This window comes from Coptis chinensis, chromosome 3, assembly GCF_015680905.1.
Source record: "Coptis chinensis isolate HL-2020 chromosome 3, ASM1568090v1, whole genome shotgun sequence".
NCBI classification, from domain to species: Eukaryota; Viridiplantae; Streptophyta; class Magnoliopsida; order Ranunculales; family Ranunculaceae; genus Coptis; species Coptis chinensis.
The window spans coordinates 57,466,715-57,487,947 of record NC_141458.1 but is presented as its reverse complement, the minus strand read 5'-3'; the positions used below and the strand labels follow the sequence as shown (position 1 = coordinate 57,487,947).

Genomic DNA, 21,233 nt, shown 5'->3' with positions numbered 1-21,233 from the left:
ACATGTTAGTTCATGCCTTTTTCAAGGGGCTTTTACACCACCATAAAGAGGTCCTTGATATAATGAATGGGGATAGTTTCCTTAGTAAAGGAGCCTCAGAGGCTTATAGGTTTTTAGAAGATCAAACAAAGCGTAATAATAATTGGCGGGGTAGTGACGATATCCCCCGCTCCGCTAGTTCTTCTTCAACAGTTAAGGTTGCCGGTATGTTTGAGATTAAACCCGATCCTGAGCTTAAAACTTTAATCAAATCTCTCACTAAAAAGGTAGAAGCTATTTCTGTTCAACAAAAGCATATCCCCGTCATGAATGTCAACTCTAATACATGTAATTTCTGTTTGAGTCCTGAGCATCCCGACTCCTATTGTCCTCTCGCCTATGAACAACAAACATCACAACCAGATAATCCATGTAATTTTTGTTTGAGTCCTGAGCATCTCGACTCCTATTGTCCTCTTGCCTATGAACAACAAACATCACAACCAGATAATGTTTGCTCTATTAATAGCTATCCTATTCCTAACGCCCCTTGGAGACAAAATCCCAACTTCAGTTGGAGAAATAATCAACAAGTTACACCTCCAGGGTATAATAATCAAAATCTTAGGCCAGCAAACAATTACAACCAAGCTCCACCACGACAAGGACAAGGACAAGAGAATTATAATAATTATAACAATAATAATTATAATGCTAATAGAGGTATCGTTCTGGTTAATCATAACTATCACAACCCACCTGTTAATAATCAACATGACATAGTTCCTGTCACATAACCTGTAACAAACACTCCTCCACAACCGGATAGTTTCGACGCCTTTATGCAAACCCAACAACAAATTTTACAGTCCATTCAACTTTCCTTATAGCAGTTAGCCCAAGAGAAAGTACAACCCAAAGGTGTGTTTCCAGGTTAAGCAATACCTAATCCTAAAACACTAAACACAGCCTTTGATGTAAACGGTAATACTAGTAATGAAAATGTAAACGTAGGTGAGCTAAATGCCATCACCACTCTCCGTTCTGGATGAGTGGTTGATAACACCGTAACTATGCCTATAGTTATCCCACCAGAAGTCCCTACACCGGATATTGTACTAGATACCGAAGTAGAAACTGAAGATCATACCCCTATAAAGGTACCACTTAAACTATAACCTAAGAAACAAAAGGCCAAGATTAGACATCATGTTGATCCATACGCTAAATATAGAGAGAAACCACCGTTTCCCCATATATTAGCCATGTTAACCAAGGATACGAATTTCGATGAGATTAGGGAGGTTTTCAAAAATCTAACGATAAACCTACCCTTTCTGGAAGCGATTAAAAAGTTACCTCACCATGCTAAGTTTCTTAAAGAGTTATGCACTACTAGGTGTAAGATAAATATTCCTAAAGACACCTTTTTAACTGAACAATTTCCAACTTTAACTGAACATAATGGAATTGTTAAGTACAAGGACCCTGGTCGTCCTACTGTACAATGCACCTTAGGAGATTCCCACATGACGACCGCGCTATTAGACCTGGGGGCAAGTGTTAACTTAATCCCTTATTATCTCTATAAACAAATAGGTCTACAAGAGATGCAACCTACTAAAATAACGTTGCAATTAGCGGATCGGTCTATTAAGTATCCTAAGGGTGTGGCTGAAAACGTACTTGTTAAGGTTCAGGATTTCTACTATCCTGGTGATTTTGTTATCCTCTATACAGAAGTCGCTAACGACTCTGTACCGATCATCTTAGGGCGTCCTTTCTTGGCAACTGCCAACGCACTTATAAATTGCCGCAATGGTTCGATGTCCATGTCTTTTGGCCATCTTTCTGTTGAGGTCAATGTTTTTAAAATGATGAAACAGATACCAGATTCGTCTATAAATGGGGAGGTTAGCATGATCGAGAGCTTAGCTCAAGACTATTTTAATAACACGTTTCCAAAAAACCAGATGCATAAATTCCTTTCCTTTAGAAGTTCAGATTTTGAGGATGACTCCTACGTAGAGGAAGTCAATGCCCTCTTGGAGTCTACACCTACCTTAGACCATCTTGTTTCTCCATCTACTGAGTTTGAAGACCTGCTACCTAAACAAATCTTCACTACTCAATATGAGGACCCTCCAAAAGCATTTATCGACATTTCTCCCACCCCGGTGTTTAAACCTCTTTCTTCTGAGTTAAAGTATATTCAACTTGATCTGGATGGTAGTCATCCGGTAATTATATCTTCTCTGTTATCTACGGATGAAGAGGCATGGTTCATTAAGGTAATTAGGGAACATCGTTCAGCGATTGGTTGGTCCTTAGACGACATTAAGGGTATTGACCTTAATGTTTGCACACATCGTATCCATTTGGAGGATACTGCAAAGACTTCTGGTGAACCTCAGCGTCGCTTGAACCCTGCCATGAAAGAGGTGGTAAGGGAAGAAGTATTACGTTTACTCGATGTAGGTATCATATACCCAATCTCCGATAGCGAATGGGTAAGTCCAATTCATGTAGTTCCTAAGAAATCGGGGGTTACCATGCTTCTTAATGCTAAGGGTGAATATGCTTCCACACATGTCCCTATAAAATGGAGGATCTGTATTGATTACAGACGTTTAAATGCCATGATCACGAAAGGATCATTTTCCTTTACCCTTTATAGATCAGATGCTTGAACGTCTAGCTGGTCATGCTTATTATTGCTTTTTAGATGGCTACTCTGGCTATTTTCAAATTATTATTGATATTGATGACTAAGAAAAGACTACCTTCACATGTCTTTTTGGAACATACGCCTATAAACTGAATGCCTTTTGGCCTTTGTAATGCTCTTGGTACCTTCCAGCGGTGTATGCTTCATATATTTAGTGACATGGTAGAGCGCTTCATGGAAGTTTTCATAGATGATTTTTCTATCTATAGAGATTCTTTCACTAACTGCCTATCTAACATGTCTAAGGTTTTGACACGGTGTGAAGAGAAGAGTCTGGTTTTAAATTGGGAAAAATGTCATTTCATGGTGAAAAAAGGAATAGTGCTACGTCACATTGTATCTAGTGATGGCATCGAAGTAGATAAGGCCAAACTAGACAAGATAGCGTCTCTACCTATACCACGAACTGTCCGTGTTATTAGAGCCTTTTTAGGCCATGCAGGTTTTTATAGGCGTTTTATCAAAGATTTTTCAAAAATAGCTAGGCCTTTAACTAATTTGCTTTTAAAGGATACCATTTTTTATTTCAATTATAATTGTAAACAGGCTTTTGAAACTTTAAAACCCGCTTTAACATATACACCCATTATATAGCCTCCCGATTAGTCTAAACCTTTCGAACTCTTGTGTGATGCTAATGATTATGCCGTTGGTGTTGTGTTAGGTCAGAAACTAGATAATAAGTCCACTGTCATTTATTATCCTAGTAAAACTTTAAACGATGCTCAAAGGAATTATACAACTACGGAAAAAAAATTCTTAGCTGTCGTTTATGCTTTCGATAAATTTCGTCCTTATTTGGTTGGTACTAAGACTTTAGTTTATACGGGCCATGCAGCCCTTAGGTACCTTCTCACAAAGAAGGATCCTAAACAGAGATTAATCTTATGGATTCTTCTCCTGCAAGAGTTCACCTTAGAAATTAAGTACAAAAGAGGGGTCAAAAATTGAGTTGCCGACCACTTATCTAGACTAACAAATGACGATGATAGTGATTCTGAGTCCATACCTGACTGTCTTCCTGATGAGCATTTGTATGCTATTTTTTTGCACCATGGTATGCTGACATTGTGAATTATTTAGCTTCTGATATTATTCCTGATGTCTGGTCAAGAAATGAATGTAAGAAAATCTTGGCCAGAGTTAAGCTATACTACTGGGATAAGCCCTACCTTTTTAAGTATTGTGCAGATTAGATTATTCGTCGTTGTATTCCCCATTGGGAATATAATAAGGTTCTATCGTTCTGCCATGACAAAGAGTGTGGCATGAAAACAACTTCTAAAATTCTTCAATGTGGGTTTTATTGGTCTACCCTATTTAAAGATGCCCAAGTACATTGCAAGACGTGTGTTCGTTGCCAACAACTTGGGCGAATCACTAAGCGTAATATGATGCCATTAAATCCCATCATGGTAGTAGAAATTTTTGACGTATGGGGCATTGATTTCATGGGTCCTTTTCCTGTTTTCCAAGACTTCATTTATATTCTAGTTGTCGTGGACTACGTGTCTAAATGGATAGAGGCCATGGCTTACCGTAGCAATGACCATAAGACAATGGTGTTTTTTGTTAAGGAATATATTTTCTATCGATTTGGCATTCCTAAAGCCATCATTAGTGATGGCGGAACACATTTTTGCAACAGAGTTGTTGCATCCCTAGTTAAAAAGTATGGAGTTACACATAAGGTGACAATTCCTTATCATCCACAAACTAGCGGCTAAGTAGAAGTTTCAAATAGGGAAATAAAAAAAATCTTAGAAACAACTATAAATCCTGATAGAAAAGATTGGTCTAAGCGTCTAACTGATGTCTTATAGGCATATAGGACTGCTTTTAAAACTCTTATAGGTATGTCTCCCTTCAGATTTGTATTTGGGAAACCTTGTCATTTGCCCGTTGAATTAGAGCACCATATTATGTGGGCTATACAAATCCTTAACTTCAATTTTGACGAGGCGGATGTCAAGCGCAAGTAGCAATTGAATGAGCTTGAAGAAATCCGTAGCGATTCTTATGATCTCGCGAAGGATTATAAAGCTAACATGAAATATGTTCATGATAAGCAAATCTTGCGCAAAGAGTTTGTGGTTGGTCAAAAGGTCTTGCTTTATAACTCCCATTTGCATATTTTTCTCGGGAAATTAAAAACTAGTTGGTTTGGTCCTTTTCTGGTTACTGAAGTCACCCCTTATGGGGCAATCACCTTGGTAAATCCCAAGGACAACAGTACCGTTCAAGTCAATGGCCAACGATTAAAACATTTTTACGAGTTAATGTTCCCTGATGTGGAGGAAGTCCTTTTACATGACCCAGTCCTGTCTATGAGGACTGACCGTTGCTGTTTGGTGTACTTTCTTTCACTTCCTTATATTGGTAAGTGCACCATTCAGGTAACTAGGCCCTCCTATTGGAGTGTGTGGTTATAAGTATCGGATCCTAAGTCCACGTTTAACATAATTCACATTTTCCACTCTCGCATGTTTTCTAAGTTTTTGAGTCATGTTTATCTATGGAGTGATTTACGTCTTTACTGCTTATTATTTTCTTTATATTAATCCGTATTCATTAAAAAATATATATATATATTAAAACCATAAAAATAGTAATTTAGGAAGTCTCGGGAATCTGACTTTAAAAGACCCACGTTTAAAACAAATTTTCTAAACTCTGTTCTATAAAATTTGTTTGGGGGTGGGGTGTTGGTCTTTACATCCTTGATTGTTCAACTTTCCATTTTTGTTGCTTATGCCGTTTAATCATATTTTGATTCGGGTTGACATTATCTATGAATTTAGATTTCTTTTGTTCGCATAACTTACGTCATTCACACACTTCTAGGCATTTTCCACCTTTTTATATGTCAACCACTGTTAGAATAGAGTGTTTTATGGATCATTGGATTGAAAATTCTCTCCTGATCGTTATCATATCTCATTCACAAAAATCGGACCGGTAATGAGTCGAGAATTTCAATTTTAATTTTGCGCGTACAGAGACAAAATGGGTATTTCTGAAATTGTTTGGGCTTGGGCCCAAGTCCACAGTAAAACCCAAGAACGCATCACGTTCTTCTTCTCCACTCCGCCATCAGCTCCATTAATGACCAAACCCTAAAGAAAAAAAAATGGAAAACCACCACCGAATTTAACCACAACCGATTCTTCTCTACTAAAAGCAACCACCCACATCAAATTTCGCCCCCTCCAGTTCACTCTCTCTCCAACAGTTAAAAAAAAAGTGCAATCAATCAAAAATTTTGCCCAAATCAAACGACCAATCAAACTCCAAGTTCGATTCCTTGTTCCAATTACTCTCCCCCACCTTATTCAAACCCACATTTCGAATTTCAATACTCAATGGCCCAAAAATGCAAAATCCTCCCAGAACAAGTTTCCAAGTCGGACCATTTTGCACCATTTTATGATGACGAGATGAAACGTAGGAGTTGGCAGAAGTTGTGGTATCAGAGGGATGATTTTCACCATGAGAATTTGGTTTAAAATTTTTACAAGAAGCGAAATCGAGGGTAGGAAGATTTTTGTGAAGGTGAATGGTGCGAAGAAAGAAGTGGGTGCTTGGACATTGACTCATGTTCTGGGAATTCAACCAAAACACCACCTTGTATCCACCGTGCAGGAATCCCAGTATGGGGGGGTAGAGGCATTTATGAAAGAGACTGTTTTGGAAGGACAATACAATGCGAAATCACATTATGTCCGATAGTCGTCTCTAAGAACCAACCAACTGGCTGTAGCTCAGTGGGTTTGTAAGAATATCATTGGGAAAGAGAAGTTTAGTGACATCAGCCTGAACTGTCTGCACATCCTCTGGGTATTACATCAAAAGAGGTATGATTTTTGTATAATCGACTTCTTGTTAACTATGATTAGAAGAGTTGCAGGTGACGACTAGCAAAGTCGGTAAAACCTTTGGGTGATGATACCAGAGGTCTGGGGATCGAACCCCGCCAGCATCATAGAGTTACTGATCTCATTTAAAACAGGCTTGCCAATCAAAAAAAAAAAAAAAAAAAAAAATTAGAGGAGTTGGAGCAAGTACCGCACCATTCCCTGTTCTGATTACTAAGATCATGATGTCTTTTGGTGAGAAACCAAAAACTGAGCGGACTATGTTGAAGTTACATGCAAATGCAATTGCTTATGCGGACTGTATTCAGAAGGTGTGGAGATTGCCTGGAGAAATGTTAATTCGGAGGAGGAGGATACGGCATGTTTTGATGCCAATTCCTTGGAGAGGTGTAATTCAGATATGGAACGCATGTCAGTGCTGCATCGTGGTTTGCATTCCCTGAACCATATTTGTGAAGACTTGCGGAATAGGCAGGTTACCATTCATGATGAAAATGTTAACCTGCAGAAGACTGTGGAGACAAATGCCCAGTGTGATGATGAGCGTTGGGTAAAGATGAAGGCATTTATGGAAGCACAGCGCAGCTTCCAAGTGTAAGTTCTACAGCGCATGCTACCCCACGAGGCTTCTTCTTCAGATGAGTCTGCAAGGCATGAGCGTCGTCGTAGAAGGACGAATGACTCTGGCCCATCTTCATCTCATGGCCCTTCCTCGTCTCATGGCGAGTAGTCTAGTTGATTGGTGTTTAGGAAGTTTCCCTATTTTCATAGAATTTTAATTCAAGTTGTTTAGTTTATTAATTAGATTTAGATTATGTAATTGTTTCAGAATATTTGATCGTTAGTTGAATTTTTAATGTAATTTGGTTTTGTCCAAGCATGCGATGAATTTTCCATGAATCCCACCTTCCCAATTGTTTGGGGGTGGTATTATTATTTTTTGCATTGTTTTTATCTTATCCACTGTTTTAGAAGATAAATCTTGCAAATCGTGGAAATATGAGTTGTTGGGAATGTTGCCGATATTGGTGTGGCTAAGAATAGATATTGTTGTAGAATGGAATTTCAATGAATAGAATTAGGAAGTTGCTACTTTGAATAAAACCAAAAAGCTATTGGTTTATATTCAGAATATGAACCTAACTTGTTTCCATTTTGGTTTTAGAATATTTTGTTTTCGGCAATTGCCTTAAAAATTTTGGCAACTTGTGGATATTCGTTTTAGAAACTAAAACCCTATAAATACTTGATTTACTCTACACTCACAACCCACACCTCTCATCTTGCACTCTCACCTTTCACTCCTCACTTTTCTCTTAGTTTTTCACTGCAGAGCACTCAAGATATACGGAGCGCACCCCACGCCCATAACAGGTAAAATCCGAGCGCGCCACTCGCTGAAGTGCCTGGAACTCAAGCAAGGCAAGAGCGCGCCCTACGCCCTTCATAGACAAAATCCGAGCGCAACCCGCGCTGAAGTGCCTGGACCTCGAGCAAGGCAAGAGCGCACCCCTCGCCCTGCCCTTCGCAGCCACTTAAATTTCTGATTTTTTGTGAGTTTTTCAGGGTTGTTTGCAGCACTTCTAGAGAGTATTTGTTGTGATGACATCTCCTACAATCATACCTGAGCAGTTTTTCGAAGATTTGTTTGGGAGCGAGACTTATGGAGGATGGTAAGTCCTAACGACTAGTATTCACCTCAACTTACTGCATATTTCTATAATAATGCTAAATTCTTTTGTCAACCTGATGGAGAACAAAAATTCTCCATCGTAGTTATTGACACGACAATGGAATTCAGTAAGTTTTTGGTAGCGTTGGTTGTGACAATGCCTTTGCCTGATCCTACAAACACGTGGGGATATATGACTAATAATGCATATATTTATAACTATGCATATTTTCACGAGAATTATGGGGGAGGGGTGTTTCGTGTAATGGACCAAGAGCAATATAACATAGCCCTTAGTAGCCTGTCCCTGAACGTAGGCACTACCATGTTATTTATCCTGATGAATATTTTAGGGGAGTGACAGTTTACTTCTGCGCATAGTATCGCTGGTGACATTTTTCTTGCTTTAGCTAAGGGACGTTTCCTAGATGACATTCCCAAAGTTTTAGTGGCTAGTCTAGCAAGAGCCCATAGCATGAGGCATAAGTATCTTCTTATGCCTGTTTTGGTTTGCCACATCATGCGTGCTTGTTTACCTGAATTCTGTACTCGCTACATGGATTGGGTTGGTTGAAATCATGAGACCCACCAATTGTGTTGTTCGTTCATTTCGAGTTATGACTTGGTCGGGATGGCAGGAGCAACCTCACTTGGTTGCTCCTTACACCCCATCAGACCGAGTAACGCTTGATAGGTTAGCACGAGTTGATGATACACGGAGACAGACTTGGAAAGTTATCATAGTGTGGCAGGACACAAAAGAACCTCACTTCTATGTAGAGGAGGATGATGACACTTAAATGCTGGATAGGAGGTAAGTTTTTATTTTTGTTCATGTCTGCTTATGTCCCAAGCAATTTACTTCTTGTAACCCCATAATGGGTGGAACTCATATAGAGTTGCGTCTGTTTTTATTTATCTATATTAGTATGTTTTAACTTTGTTTTGTAGATGTTCCAAAAGTTCACGCGTTTTCATGGTATTTTTCTACCCTTTTTATTTCAACACTTTGAGGACAAAGCATGATTTTTTGTTTGGGGGTGGCATAGAAACACTCGTAATTTAAGGCATCTGTTAGGATATAAATATGTATAATATGCACTTGTTTTCTAGTAAAAAAAATAAAAAATTCAAAAATATAAATATAAAGTTTATGTTATACACTTAGGAATAGTGGTATTGTTTTCTTTCTATACTCTTAATAATCTAGAAGTTTCACGTTAGCTTTTGCATTAGAATAGTTTTTAGAAACTTAGGTTAATATGTAGGTAATAATATTTGCATCTTTCTATAAATATATTGCATGAGTATCTATGTTGTATTGGCAGTAAGTTTCTGAAATCTAGGCTAGTATACTTATTCTACAAATCCTATGAGAATATAGACTAAAGTCTTATATGAGTGAAATATTTGAGAAATGACACAAGGAAGAAGTAAATTCCGAATAGAGAAATCACACGTCCACTTGCTTGATCATTATAACATATCCTAAGCGAGAATTTAGGCCCTCTATAGATCGATATAGCTAGAAATTCAAACGTATATGAAATTATTCCCGCTAGTCGCCCTTCTGAGACTTTCTTTAGCCTTTCATAAACCGCAAATCTTTTACCCTTTAATACAAAACAAATAAAAATAAAAATCAACCTACCCATCTTTGAATGAGTCTGAGAATAGAGATGAAGAATAGAAAAGAGAAAGACCTTTGAAATCAATAATTTGTTAGTTGCTTCAAATAAGAAAAGAAAGTTTTCATCCAAGAAAATAAAATCAAATAAATAAATAAATAAAATAAAAATAAAAATAAAAAGTTAGAACTCTACAAACAGAATCAAAGGAGTCAAAAGCCAAAGAAAAAGAAAAAAAAAAATGGATAAGGATGGAAACAAAGTGTAGAAGCAAGGTAAGAACAAGGTTTTCTCTAGTTACATAATATGAAGACTCTATTATCTCAGACTGGTTCTTTTTTAATATCCATTTCCTTCATTCTTAAGTCATCACCTAATCCTTGCAACACCTAATAAAGACCTCTAGCTCAATTAGGAATAGGTTAGTGTGATAGTAAGTGGCAGATGTGTTTGATCGCTTTCGGCTTCCTTGTGTGTCATTGAGATTGTAAGGTAAAGTGCGCCTACTACATACTGGAGTAGCGAAACTTGAGCGGAAAAATCAGAGTGTTTTTGTCTTGACATTTATGTGAGGACCTACTTAAGAACGTTATTCCAAAGTTTCAGAAACGGACCTATTACTGCATTTCATAGCATTGCTCATTGTATATATGTTTATTCGTAGATGATTGATTATTATGCATATATTAGCTTAGGTTTCGACTTGATTATTCTGTATTCATTGCTAGTGAGATGTATAGATAATTGAGAATAAATAAGGAAACAATAGTTTTATTTCTTAGTCGTTGTAGTATAGATGAAGTTTGTGAGTACCTTCACTGGAAAACTCTCACAAGGCTATAACTCGTCCACTAGGGAATTCCTAGTGGTTTAAGGCTTTGTTGCATATGGTCAATGCAATCGCACTCGGCGAAACGAGATTAGTTAGAACTCCATTTTTGGTCACTTATTCTAATTTCTCATATTTGCTTGAGGACAAGCAAAATGTTATTTGTGGGTGGTTTGATAAGAGCCCAAAACTATAGTTTTAACCCCTTAACAATATTATTTTTAGACCAATTATGTGATTAATAAGTAAGAATTAGTATTGTTATCGTGTTCTTATGTATTTCAGGCATTGGAGTCGAATATGTGCAGAAATGCATCTCTTTTGCAAGATAAAGGAGCAAAGGTTGGTGGCTAAGAAGTTCTATGATTAAAAGCCAAGATTCAAGGAGAAAAAGTCTTTTTAAAGCCCAGTCAAAGCTGAAAAGTCAAAGTAAAGGTGGGCAGAAATAGCGCACAAAAGTCAGCAGAACTTGCGAAGGCCATATCTTTGGACTTTGACCTTGGAATTGGGCCTACCATATGTAAAAACGACCGTCTCGGAAAGAGCTTTCTAATGGTCCAAGTCTTGACCCAATCAGAGGAGCAGAAGTGGACGAAAAGGCTATTGAAGTCATTTCTAGCTGGAAACCCCTTTGTGGACTGAATTAATGAGGTTTTGGGCTCGATTTTTTGGCCCAAAACATGGCTCCTCAGCTCATGCAAAAATTGTAGATCTAGTCTCTTCTATATGAAGAGACAAAGACTTAGCTCTTAAGTTAGTTAGTTTTGGATCTAGTTTTTTTCATAGAATTAGGTTTTAGAACAAGAAATTAGCTTGTAGAATCAATAACTTAGTTTTTATCTAGTGAATTATCAATAAATTAGTTAGAACAGTAAATTTAGTTTTTAGAATCCATTACTTAGTTCATTTTCATTTAGTTTGTCTTAAATTGATAATTAGTTATTCATAATCTTAGTTTTAAATTCAGTATTTATTCATTTTGAATCATCATACTATTGTTCAATTAGATTAATAAAGTTTAATACTTATTCAATAATGACTTGTTCTATTTGTTCTTGTGTTAGAAATAATAGTGTAATGATTTAAGGCTAAAACCTCCATTAGAGGGGTTTGAGGAAGCCTTGATGAAAACTTGATTGTATTAGCATAGAAATGGTTGTGATAATCTATTCCATTCTAGAAAGTTATTAGTTCTCCATGAGAACGGGTTTGATTGCTTCACATGTTGATTGTTAGTTGGTAGAGATTACCATGAACAATTAGGGATTAGAAAGACCCAATTGTTATGTGAAAATATTACAATTCGGATTACAACAATTCTATGTTAGTTTATTAAGTCGAATCAAGGTGGAATCAAATTCCCATAATTCCTTCTCATATTGTCAATTTAGTATTGAATTGACGTAGTTGATTTATAACATCTTGATTAGTTAATTCACTATCGTAGTTAAATTTAATTTCATTACTCTCACAAATTTGTTAGCTTACACGAACTAGGAAACCTTACACCTAAACGACTAGGAGTGGAACAAATTCTCTACTCTAAACATATTGCATTGATAATGAGAGTAGATAACTTTGATACATAAGCAAGAAAATAGTTTTAGTTTTACTTACATTTGAGTTTCATCACTTATTCGTAGGTAAAACTATCAATTTCCCTTTGATCACCACTCTTGCATGTTTTCTCATTTTTGAGTCATGTTATTCTATAGAGTGATTTACGTCTTTATTACTTTATTGTTTTCTTTTATATTAAACCTTTTGCATAAAAAGTAAAAAAATATTAAAACCCTATAAACAGTAATCTAGTAAGTCTTGGGACTTTGACTTTAAAAGACCCACGTTTTTAAACAAATTTTCTAAACCCTATTTTCAAAAATTTGTTTGGGGGTGGGGTGTTTGGTCTTTCCATTCTTTATCTCTCAACTTCCTATTTTTGTTGTTTATGCCATTTAGTCGTACTTTGATTCAGGTTGACACTATCTAGGAATTTAGATTTCTTTTGATCATATAGCTTATGCTATGCATGCATTCCGAGGTGTTTTTTATCTTCTTATATGTCAACCATGGTTAGATTTGAGTTTTTTATAGATCACTGGATTCTAATTTCTCTGCCGATCATTTTCATAGCTCATTCGCAAAAATCAGACTGTTAACGAATCGGGAATTTTAGTTTTAAGTTATACAAGGCATAGGACAGGATGGGTATTATAGATTTGTTTTGGGCTTGGGCCCAAAATTTTAAAAACCCTACGCGGTCACGTGCCACGCACGTGACTTCCTATTTAAAAAACCGTACGTGTTTTCTTCTTTTCTTCTTCGCCTCTATACTCAAGAACACCGCCTAAACCCATAAAACCTTAAGCGCGCACGCCATCGTTTTCAGATCAACCTGAACGTGCCCGCGCCCTAACCTCCACACAACCCACCAGTTCCTATTTAAACTAGGTGATTGGTTCACTATCCCACACCTTACCTTCACCACAAATTCCAAATCTAGATCTCAATGGCTCCTAAAACCCAACAATTTTATCACACTAATTTGGTGTTGGCTTTTTACAAGAAGAGGGAGATTAATGGTTGTAGGATTTTTCTTGATGTGAATGGTAGTCATAAGGAGTTGACTACAGCAGTGTTGGCTGAGGTTACTGGCATTGAGGAACGAGACATCATGATCACCATGCAGGAATCTCAGCTCGGGGGTATAGTCCACTGATGACAGAGACAGTATTAGAGGGGACATTACAATTCTGGATCGCATTGTGTTAGATAGACGTATCTGAGAAGAAACTAACCGGTAGTGGCTCAGTGGGTTGGCAGGAATGTTATTGCCACCACGAAAGCAGTAACATCAATTTGAGTTGTCTACACATTCTCTGGACCCTTCAGAACAGAAGGTATGGGTTTTGCATCCTCAAATTTTTATTGAATGAGATTATAGCAGTTAGTCAAACTACCGCAGCTTTCCCTGCCTTGATTACGAAGATTATGTTGTTTTGGGGATGTGTGTCGGAGTCTGTTAGGGTTAAGTTGAAGTTGCATGAGAATGCATGTATTTATAGGGAGTGTATTTAGAAGGAGTGGAATTTGCCTGAGGTTTTAGCTGCTGAGATGGAATCGAATGAGGAAGAGGAGGACGATACAACCTGTTTTAATATAGGAGCTTTGGAAAAGGCTACTACGGATGTAGCCCGTGTCTCATTACTTCATCATGGCTTGCGAACTCTTCATAACCAGTATGAGACGATTCGTATAGGCCAACGTTCTCTTCGTGACCTCTGTGAGGCTATCCAGACTAGACAAAGTAACATCCAACGTAACCAGACTAACCTTCAGAACAATATTCAGTTGCTCGGTGATAGTCACCAGGATCTCCAGCCTAACATGGAGACTCTCGTTCAGAGTAATAATGAGCATTGGGAAGCCATGGATATTTTAATGGAGCAACAGCGCATGTTTCAAGCAGAAGTTCTACGATGCCTGCCACCTCATGATGGTTCTTCTTCTACTGACTTTGGAAGGCGTGAGCGTCGTTGACGCAGGACGGATGGCTCTGGCCCTTCCTCATCTCATGGCTAGTTTCATTGTATTATGTTTAAGAATATTTCCCTATTTTAGTAGAATTTTTATTCCGAGTTGTTTAGTTAAGTAGTTAATATTGGATTATGTATTTGGTTGTTATTTGAATTTCAAGTTAGTTTAATTTTTGTCCAAGCATGCTATCTATTTTTCATGAATCCCACATTTACAACTTGTTTGGGGGTGGCATTATTTGTTTAGCATTGTATTTACCCTATCCACATGTTTTTGGAAGTTAATATTGCAAGGTTGTTAGTATATAGTTTATATATGAGCATGCTGCTAATGTGGTGTAGCTATAATTAACTATTGTTGTTTGGTGCAACCTCAAAGGTTAAAGGCATTGAGATTGCTATTTGATAGGTTGCTTAAAACCATATAGAATTGCTGCTGTGAGCCTGCTCTCGGCTGTTTCTATTTTGGTTTTTAGCAACCCTTTTCTTATTCCATCTCCTCCCTTATCAATTAGGGAACCTTGAGGACCTTTGTTTAAGAAACTAGTGCTCTATAAATACATGGCACACCATATACTTCACATTGCACCTCTCAATTTCATACCACAGGCATTGCTCAAAGCGCGCACGCCATTATTTTGCATTGACACAAAGCGCGCCCGCGCCCAACTTCAAGTATTGCAGATTTCCTTTTTGTCAGAAGAGAACGCGCCCGCCCTCTGATATAACTCATTCTGAGCGCGCCCGCGCCCTGACTTTAACATACCTCAAATTATTTTTTCTGGTGTTTTTTGCAGTCACTTCCAGGAGTTCAGTAGTGTGTTTATTTGCGATGCAATCTCCTCAAATCATACCAGAGATGTCTTTTGAAGAATTGCTCAAGAGTGACACCTATGGGTATTGGTTCTGCAACTTGATTGTGCAGTCAGGATGGCAGCCTCTAATGGTATGTTCTGATGAAACGTATTCTCTTACACTTACTACTTATTTCTATGATCATTGTAAGTTCTTTTATCAACCAGATGGGGAACAAGTGTTCTCTGTCACCATTGATGACCTTCCCCAGACCTTAGTATCTAGTTTAACACGAGCTCATAGTATAAAGCATAAGTACCTTCTTATGCCTGTCTTGGTTTGCCACATAATGTTATGTTTCTTTCCTGAGTTCTGTACTCGTTTCACGGATTGGGTTGGGGTTGACATTGTGAGACTCACCAATTGCATTATACGCTCTTTCCGTGAGATGATTTGGCCGCTACAACCTAATTGGGTTACTCCTTATACCCCATCCGACCAAGTGGTGCTTAACAGGTTAGCAAAGATAGATGATAAATGGCATGAGGCCTGACAAATTATCATGGCTTGGCAAGATGCAAAGGAACCTCACTTTTATATAGAAGGGGAGAACAACGCTTAGTGCTAGATATGAGGTAAGTTTTACTTTCTGTTAGTGTCTGTTTATGTCCAAAGCAATTTAATTTTTTGTTATTCCCATAACGGGTGGAACTCTTATAGGAGTTGCGTCTGTTTTTCATTATCTATATTAGTATGTTCTAAATTTGTTTTGCAAGTGTTCTAAAATTTTCACGCATTTCTATGGTATTTCTTATCCTTCTTATTTCTATACTTTGAGGACAAAACATGTTTTTGTTTGAGGGTGGCATAGAAACACGCATAATTTAAGGCACCTATTAAGATATATATATGTATAATATGAATATGCTTTATAGTAAAAAAATAAAATATAAATATAAATAATAAGAATTTATACTATGCACTTAGGAATATTAATATTGTTTCTTTTTCTGTGATGATAGTAGTCTAGAAGTTTCACGTTAGCTCTTAAATTAGAATAGTTTTTAGAATCGTAGATTAATATGAAGGTAATAGTCATTGCATATTTCTATAAATATATTACATGAGCATCTATGTTTGTATTGATAATAAGTTTATGAAATCTAGGCTAGAGTACTTATTCTACAAATCATGTGAGAATATAGCCTAAAACCCTTATATGAGTGAAATATCTGGGTAATGACACAAGGGATAAGTAAATTCCGAATAGAGAAATCACACGTCCACTTGCTTTATCACTATACCATATCCTAAACGAGAATTTAGGCCCTTTTTGGATCGATATAGCCAGAAGTTCAAACCTATATGAAATTATTTTCCGCTAGTCACCCCTCTGAGCCTTTCTTTAGCCTTTTCATAAACCACAAATCCTTTACTCTTTTACAAAAACAAAATAAACATAAAATCGGCCTACCCATTTTTGAATGAGTCTGAGAATAAAGATGAAATGAAGAAAAGAAAAGAGAAATACCTGTGGCAAACCAATAATTTGTTAGTTGCTTCAAATAAGAAAAGAAATGAAAGTTTCCATCCAAAGAAAATACAATAATAAGAAATAAAATAAAAAGTTAGAACACTAAAAACATAATCAAATGAGTCAAAAGCCAAAAGAAAAATAAAAAAATGGCTAAGGATGGAAACAAAAGGTAGAAGCAAAGTAAGAACAAAGTTTTCTCTAGTTACATATTTTGAAGATCCTATTATCTCAGACTTATCCTTTTGAATATCCATTTTCTTTCTTCTTAAAATCATCACTTAATCCCCGCAACACCTAATAAAGACCTCTAGCTCAATTAGGAATAGGTTAGTGTGATAGTAAGTGGCAGATGTATTTAATCGACTTCGGCTTCCTTGTACGTCATTGAGTTTGAGAGGAAAAGTGTGCCTACTGCACACTGGACTGAGCGAAACTTGAGTGGAAAGATCAGAGTATTTTTGTCTTGACATATTTGTGAGGACCTATTTAAGGACGTTATTCCAAAGTTTCAGAAACGGACCTGTTATTGCATTTCATAGCATAGTTCATTATATATATGTTTATCCATTGATGATTGATTATTATGCACGCATTAGCTTAGGTTTCGAATTTATTATTCTGTATTCATTGCTAGTGAGATATATAGATATCTGATAATACATAAGGAAACATTAATTTTATTTCTTAGTCGTTGTAATATAAATGAAGTTTGTGAGTATCTTCTTCCCTGTAAAACTCTCACGAGGCTATAACTCGTCCACTATGGAATTCCTAGTAGTTTAAGGCCTTATTGCATATGGCCAATGCAATCGCACTCGGCGTAACGAGATTAGTTAGAACTCCATTTTTGGTCACTTTTTTTAATTTCTCATTTTTGCTTGAGGACAAGCAAAATGCTGTTTGGGGGTGGTTTGATAAGAGCCCAAAACTGTGGTTTTAACCCCTTAATAACATTACATATAGACCAATTATGTTTAAAATAAATAAGAGTTAGTAATGTTTACGTATTTTTGTGTATTTCAGGTCTTGGAATCAATTATGTGAAGAAATGTCACTTACGCAAGAGAAATGAGCAATGGTTGGTTACTAAGAAGTTCTATGGTTAAACCCCAAGTTTCAAGGAGAAAAATCATTTTTAAAGCCCAGTCAAAGCTGAAAAGTCAAAGTCAACGCGGGCAGAAATAGAGCATAAAAGTCAATAGAACTTCTACAGGCTATATCTTTGGACTCATACCTCATAATTGGGCCTATTATATGTCAAAACCACCGTCTCATAATGAAATTTCTAATGTTTCAAGCCATGATCCAATCAGAGGAGTAAAAAAGATGAAAATTCTATTTCAGTAATTTCCAACATAGAAGCCCTTTTTTGAACTTAAGTAATTAGGTTTGGGCTTGATTTACCTCCATTAGAGGGGTTTGATTGAAGTTTTGATGAAGACTTGATGTGTTAATATATAATCATTGTATTTAAGAGTTTCAATTCTAGAGGGTAGTTCATTCACCATGAGAATGAGTTTAAACTTCCTCTCATGCTAATTATTAGTTGGTTAGAGATGCTATGAATAATTAGGGATAAAAAGACTTAACATTTATGTTGAACCTTGTGTGAAAACATAAAGATTAGGGTTGCAGTAAAAATCTATACTAGCATGTTAGGGATTAATCAAAGTGGATATCAAATCTCCCTAATTCCTTCTTTATATTCACATCTTAGTATTAAATTGTCATAGTTAATTTAGAATATCTTTAATATTAGTTCTCACCATATTAGTTCTATTAGAATTATTACTCTCATCATATTGTTGAATTGTTTAAATTAGTAAAATTGTTACGTTCTAAGCAACTAGAAGTGGAACGAATTCTTACTCAAGTTATTATATGATAATCGAGAGTAAAACTTTGATATAAATCAGTACAAATAATAGCTTTACTTCTTCCTAGCATAATTAGTAAAGATTAGGTAAAAGGGATATTTTATGCTTATCAAGTACCTGTTGGTTATATGATGTTCTTTGTTAATGTGTTCAGTGTGATACTGGAAGCAGTGAAAATGAACGCGTTTTAGAAGTTTCTATCGGGGTTGGAGCCTTTGATTCGGAAAGTTGTAAGTCCATTTATCTCCCTAAAATCAGTCATTATGTATCTTTGTTCTTATATGCTTGTATAGTTGTATTATTATATCTGATTTTTGTTATGCTCTTCCTGGTTACTTTGTACATTTGTGTATGCTTGGCTTAGCTATGTAGTGATAAAACTTTTTGAAATCCACTCTCTGATGTATTTCCTTATAAACAGATTTTAAGTGTATGATATTGTGGAGTTTTTGCGTGGTTTATAATATCCGACATTGCGTTGGAAATGAACGAGACCAATTTGAAACATGAACACATCTCCCTTTTGAAGTACTTTGGAAATTAGTCGGTTTTCAGGATTTGAGGTGACAAATCCAACATAGAGTGTGCCTTCCAAGACTGTTAGGATCTCAGTAGCGCGAGGATGAGTGTGTGGAGATTTGAGACCCTATGGTGCATAGTCTATGCGTACCATGGAAATGCCTAGAGTGTTGAGTCCTGGTAGTTGAGCCACATTGACTGGAGTGACCTTGGATCCCAAGAAGTTTGATGTGTTTCCTGGTAAGTGTAGCCCAGAAAAGAAGAAATCATTTGCTTGAGTGAGCTTTGGGTCCTTGCAAACTACGCCATTAACTCGAGCTGCCAAAAAGAAAGAGTAGATATTAACATTTGAAAAGCAATTTTACGAATATATAATAGAAATATAGTAATCTCTAATCTCAAAGAGACTAGTAGATTGCCTATAAATCATCAGTGCAATATGTATACCTGAGCTAGTAGAGTCTGCAATGCAAAATCTTGCAATGGACTTGGCTCAAAAGCCAAAGCAAAAGAACAAGTGAAGATTAAGAAACTCAAGAAAATGATAATGTGATTTGCCATGCAAAGATCAATCAAAACTTATAAACGAATTGGAAAAATGCCGCTTTAGTATTTGACGCATGTTTCACTCATGAAGTTGAGGTTATTACGAGTATTAGGCATGTAAACCTTGTTGCTCTGAAAGGGTACTGTATGGCAACTACACAATTGGGTAAGAAATCTGATAACATCTGGAGCTCTTCTTGGGTATCTATAGCAATGATTCCTCTTGTATAAGTTTCTGAAGACAAACTTGGGAACACTTGTGCATGCGAAGTAATAGAGACATGCTTTTTGACAAAATTTACAATAGCCAACGGAGACAAGTCCTTTTCTAAATTCTCTATCAACAAAAAATGGAAAGAGGATGGTTCTCTGAGATCCTCCATAGAAACAGAGTTTCCTTCTAAATCGTCATCATGTGCGTTCTTCTTCCCAAGACCATTCTTGTGCCCTTTAAATGTCCGGGGTGTAGTGACTGACTGCTTGTAACTCTTGAGTATCTTGAGTGACCTCGTCTCATTATCAATAGTAGAGTCAGGGTCCTATTATGACTGGGCGCAACATTGCACATCAGTTTAACATCATCGGAAACACAAGTAGAACCGTGTGAAACCATTTGCAGTTTCTTTCTGGATATCTTCTAAAAAAGAGTCAACGTTGGATTCATAGGTTTACCATGCTTGATTTTGGCAAATGTGTGCAACATCAACCCTACTCATCGGACAAGCCAAAACCTTTAGGCCCACTGAGCCAGTAAAGCACAAATTTGCAAGTGCATACGTCTTCCACTCTTCCCCATTTTCAAATTTGCATTGTGGTCCTTAATCTTGACTTCCTGGACAGCTGCATCATAGAATTTTACATCATTTATGCCAAATACTTTAGAAGCACAAACAATCGTTCTGTCGGTGATCTCCTTGCATTTATTATCTTGTACTTGAACATAAGTTGGGCGAAACCTCCCAATGAATTTCTCCAACTCCTTAGTGTCCTTGAAATCTGCTGTGCTAAATTTCTCATCATATGTATCTGGGAAGTCATAGAATTTCACAACAAGAGTCTTTCCCTGCAAAACCAAACAAACTGCATACCACGCATTGTCTTCATATGTCTGAAATTCTAGGCTCGTGGAATCCTGGTTCACAATCACCATCTCTTACAAGTACACCGCAATTTACTTAGATTTGCCAAAACTCCAAACCTGTGAAGACATGGGACATTTCAACCACCTACATGGCATTTTTAATAGCAAATACCATATCCAAACTCTCAAACACTTGGCAAAATTATGAAAAACAGTTCCTCCAAGAAAACAGCTCCTCCAAGAACTATACCAACTATAGAGACAGATCTGATCCAACTAAAACTATCAGAATTCCTACCGTATTCCAAAGCAATAATCAAGAGAGTAGAGTACCAAGAAGGAGGGAGAGAGAGTCATACTATGTTTGGAGGAGAAGGGAATAGGTGAGAGAAAGAGCGAGTAGAGAAAACCCAAACCCTTTGTAAGATTATATTTCAAAATTTCAGTGTTTAGATTGGGCGTTTGATTTTTTTTGTGATCTAACGGCTGAAAAATTGATGTAAGATTGTTGTCTACGAAATTGATGTATATATATACACACACGGGAGACATCAATTTCGTAGACAATATCCAAACAACAAAATTTCGGCCGTTGGATCACCAAATCTAAATCATAAATCAAAAGCCCAAA

The 21,233-nt window shown here is 36.8% G+C and overlaps 1 protein-coding gene and 1 pseudogene across 2 annotated transcripts; both read right to left on the bottom strand.

The window, feature by feature from the left end:
• Positions 1–18,574: 18,574 nt before the first annotated feature.
• Positions 18,575–20,256, bottom strand: LOC147510148 (putative germin-like protein 2-1; annotated as a pseudogene). The gene is made up of 2 exons (XR_015216731.1): positions 19,423–20,256; positions 18,575–19,293 (listed from the first exon to the last, which is right to left on the bottom strand). The product of XR_015216731.1 is annotated as a putative germin-like protein 2-1 (transcript).
• LOC147510147 (uncharacterized) lies at positions 20,255–20,671 on the bottom strand. The gene has a single exon (XM_086598031.1). It carries the CDS (start codon positions 20,669–20,671, stop codon positions 20,255–20,257), a length of 417 nt encoding a protein of 138 aa, XP_086454157.1.
• Positions 20,672–21,233: the final 562 nt, after the last annotated feature.